This window comes from Mandrillus leucophaeus, unplaced genomic scaffold, assembly GCF_000951045.1.
Source record: "Mandrillus leucophaeus isolate KB7577 unplaced genomic scaffold, Mleu.le_1.0 Scaffold350, whole genome shotgun sequence".
Taxonomy (NCBI): Eukaryota; Metazoa; Chordata; class Mammalia; order Primates; family Cercopithecidae; genus Mandrillus; species Mandrillus leucophaeus.
In genome coordinates this window covers 1,370,188-1,374,447 of record NW_012103699.1, presented here as the reverse complement: position 1 = coordinate 1,374,447, position 4,260 = coordinate 1,370,188, and the positions used below count along the sequence as shown (strand labels likewise).

The following is a 4,260-nucleotide window of genomic DNA, read 5'->3' as shown; positions in this document are numbered from 1 at the left end:
GCCCGCCTCAGCCTCTCAAAGTGGTGGGATCACAGGCATGAGCCACCATGCCTGGCCAGATTTCCCAACAATTAAATGTTGCCAGGTAATCAAAATTTTAAACACTGTATGAACCCAACAAACCATTTCTGAGGCAGATGTGGCTCCAGGCTACCGTTTTGTACCTTCTCTTCTACACCTGTCAGATATTCTCATTCTTACTCTTGATATTTAAGAAGGTTCAAAAATATTTTTGACTGAAGGAATAAAGAACCACAAATCTGAGAATATAACTCTCATGTTCTTCATGTGCTGAAGCTCACACACGTGAAAAGAAAAGCAAAAAGAAAAGAAAGGTAGTTACCTCTTTTATTTTGAAATATGCCTGGCCCTTGATTTTGGCAGCAATGGTAAGAACTTTGTTATCAAAAACAAACTGAACAAAAGCTTTTAAATTAGGCCAGAATATCAGCTGAGTGTTGCTTAAAGAAGATATAATTTTCCAAGCCATGTCAAAAGACTCCATGCAGAGTGATTCAGAGGAGGTCAGAAGCTGGTAGGAAAAAAAAAATACATACTTATTTTAGAAACTTTGATCGCCACTCCTATAGTTCCTCTTCAACTCATGTTTCACTCTATCTTACCTTGGGAACCAACACTTTCAAGCAATGGAACACTGGTAAAACTTGATCAGAAGAAAGAACTGTGAGGGCTTCTAATGCAGACTGCAAAGTCCTGATTGGCATCTGAACGGCAGGCAGAAATGGTTCCAGAATTTCACTCCCTGTGCTTGGTATAAGGGTGTGATATTTTTTCAACAGGAAAGAGAGGCACACCCATTGATCATGAATATATTGTGCAACTATTTTTCCCCATCCTTGGGAAGATGACGATTCTTCTAAAACACTGAAATAAAAAATAAAGTTACTAGGCCATACTTCCCCAACTTGCCTCCACGTCTTTTGCACGTAGCACACTATCCTTCTAAAGCGGGGGTATACAGATATAAATGGTCATTATCAAACAGCCTACCTACCGATGACTAAGGAAACCACATAAACCTTAATTTTCTAACTCCTCTGAAAGTAGGCACTTTTGCTCATGTTAAATGATTCAGAGAAAACTAGATGCAGAAAAGTCAGCAAGTCTCCAGCAACAGAAATGAATAACTCCAGTAACAGAGTTACGCTACACTTTCATCCTGAATGGGGCTTCAGCTCCAAAATTCTGTAACTATATAAGCAATGCTGGGCAGTCATGAACCCCTGATGACAACAGAAATGGATTTTTAAGCCTTAACTTTCCCTGTACCTGGTACACTCCGAGGGATGAGCATAACTGCTCTGCTCCTCTGCGTGGGGCTTCTGCAGCGTCTGATTGAGCTGAAGAGAGGAAAGGAAGCTTTCCAGGGGCCCAGCATGGAGAGAGTCCAGCTGCAGCTCAGGCTTCTGGTCTATGGCCTCACACACCATGGCCAAGGCAGCCATGCTCACTACTCTCTGAATCTGATTTCCAAGTGTTGGCTCCTGAAAAGGAAATGTGACAATGTTTTATTTAATACGCGCAAGTCTTAATCAGTAAGGACCTCAGTTGCCAGTCTATGGAAAGCTCAGGCTCTCCTTTTTCCTCTTCCTGCCTGCTCCTGAATATCAGGAGAAATAAAAGGAAATCCAACACACATCATTCACTTCCACTACTTCTCTACAGATTGGGAGTGAACAATTTTAAAGTAGCAATAAGAACTCAGCAATTTAGATTAAGACCACAATGAGATCTTTTCATTTGGTAAACAGGTAACTGGAACTAGTAGATGACAGATTTACTATGTACAGAACCCAAAGCTGTGTGTAAGTCCTTCTCGACCTTTCTCCTGGTCTCATACACATCTGCGTGCAGCATTCCTATGGGTGAGTCTTATTTTAATTGTCTGTTGAAACAAGTTAAAAAAAATATAAAAGACTCCAGGTTACAAATAATTCCTTCAATCAGCAGCACACTACTTTTGGAGAAGTCACACAGCCCAGCAGTTAAGAGCTGGACTCAGGAACCACAAAGCCCAGGTCTGAATCCTAGCTCTGTGCTACTACCAGTATGAGTGTAGACATACTGCACCTTAGTTTTCTCATCTGTAAAATGGGAACAGTGAAAGAATCTACTTCATGGGGTTACTGTGAAGATTAAGCAAATGGGTTACTGCATGTAAAACACTCGGAACTCTACATGTAGGAAAGGAGGGTAGCCAAGACCACCTGGTCTATACTTAAAGAGAAAATCAACAATCTCTCACCAAGCTAGGAGTGCAGGCAAGAAGTCAGACACAGAAAACAACAGCACTGAGAGACTGCAGCAGTTCTCTCAAATACTGCCAACCAGTAATGTCTGCATCAGAAAGGAAATTTCTATTTATTCCATACCCCTCCCTCACTCTCCAAAAATAAATCAACCATCTCTACAAAAAAATTTTACATATCAACACCGCCAACATATGAAATAGAATTTAGGGTTACCTTTGGGCCAACTATGGTCCCCGTTAACCTTAATGTAATTCAGTGAATTACTAAAGGAAGCCGATTTTTAAGAATAAGAGTTACTGTGGCATGGTTCATGGTTTGGCTGTATATTTAGAACTCACAATGTTCTTTCATAACACTAACAGACTAATAGGTACCAGACAGGATGTCGAAATATTAATCATCTTCCTTATCATTTCCTCCTAGAATAAAATTAAATTATTAAAGCAATCGAGTACCTTCTTTGTTTTTCTTAGTAGCCTGGGCTAGTTAGACTGATTGAGTTCAACTTATTAAACACTTACCACATGTTAAGTGAAAATGGCTTTTATTGAGGCCTTTCTATCTGCCAGGTACAGTTCTAAAGATTTAACATGTATGAACCTTCTTTAATTCCCACATCAGCTCTATAATCCCCATGTTGCAGGTGCAGTAAATGAGACACAGAGGGGTTAAATAATGTAGGTCACACAGTTAGCAAAAATAAAGCCAGAATTCAAACCCAGCAACTCTAACTCCAAAGCCTGTGCTCTTCATTGCTAAGCCTTATTGTGCTATGTTCAAGAAATGCCTTGACCAGGCGTGGTGGCTCATGCCTGTAATCCCAGCACTTTGGGAGGCCAAGGCGGGTGGATCACCTAGGTCAGGAGTTTGAGACCACCCTAGTCAACATGGTGAAACTCCATCTCTACTAAAAATAAAAAAATCAGCCAGGCGTGGTGGCAGGCACCTATAATCACAGCTACTCGGGAGGCTGAGGCAGGAGAATTGCTTGAACCCAGGGGGGCGGGGCGAGGTTGCAGCGAGCCAATGGCACCACTGCACTCCAGTCTTGGCAAAAGAGCGAAACTCCGTCTCCAAAACAAAACAAAACAAAACAAAACAAAATGCCTTCAGACCAGGCACAGTGACTCACACCTACAATCCCAGAACTTCAGGAGGCTGAGGCAGGCAGATCGCTTGAGGTCAGAAGTTCGAGACCACCCTGGCCAACATGGCAAAACCCCATCTCTATTAAAAAAATTAGCCCGGCATGGTGGCATACACCTATAGGCCCAGCTACTCGAGAGGTTGAGATAGAATTGCTTGAACCCAGGAGGTTGAGACTGCAGTGAGCCAAGATCACACCACTGCACTCGGTCTGGGTGACAGAGAGAGACTCTGTCTCAAAAAAAAAAAAAAAAAAAGGAAAAGATATATATGCATACATTACTCCAAAAACAAGAAAGATGGAAATACACACTATAAATGAGGCATAAAGAGCAATAGGAAGATGAAGGAGAGTGAGATACTAATCGATGAAGACCGCTAAGAGAAAAGAGATTCCAGCTGGTCCATAAAAGGGGGGACCAGATGCTGACAAGTGTATGCTGGAGGAGAGGGCACTCATTCTCCACGGAGAGACCAGACTGAATGACAGCCTCCAGGAGGAAGACAGGACACATGCTTGTGATCTGTAAAACTCTAAGTAGCCTAGAGTGGCTGCAAAGTCATGGCACTGTGGGAAGGAGGGGGAAAGGCAGTGGACAGTGGACAGCTGGGCTGAAAAATGAGGTAGGAAACCAAGCATGGAGGGCAATAATGTCAGACTATAAAATGTCCTTTACTGGACACATTTGGGCAAAAGATCTAGTACAGGTGAAATGTCTGTATCTAAATGATTTTAAGATCGATGCCGCTTATATGTTTAGTATTATATTAACAGCATCACCTGCAATCCCAGTACTTTGGGAGGCCGAGGTGGGTGGATCACGAGGTCAGGAGTTCGAGA

General features: G+C 42.3%; 1 protein-coding gene across 1 annotated transcript in view; it reads right to left on the bottom strand.

Annotated features, from left to right (window-relative positions):
* Positions 1 to 4,260, bottom strand: part of TARBP1 (TAR (HIV-1) RNA binding protein 1) — a 117,833-nt gene that overhangs the window by 40,079 nt on the left and 73,494 nt on the right. The window contains 3 exon segments of the mRNA XM_011989377.1: positions 344 to 532; positions 624 to 885; positions 1,291 to 1,505. Coding sequence (XP_011844767.1) covers positions 344 to 532; positions 624 to 885; positions 1,291 to 1,505 — 666 coding nt within the window.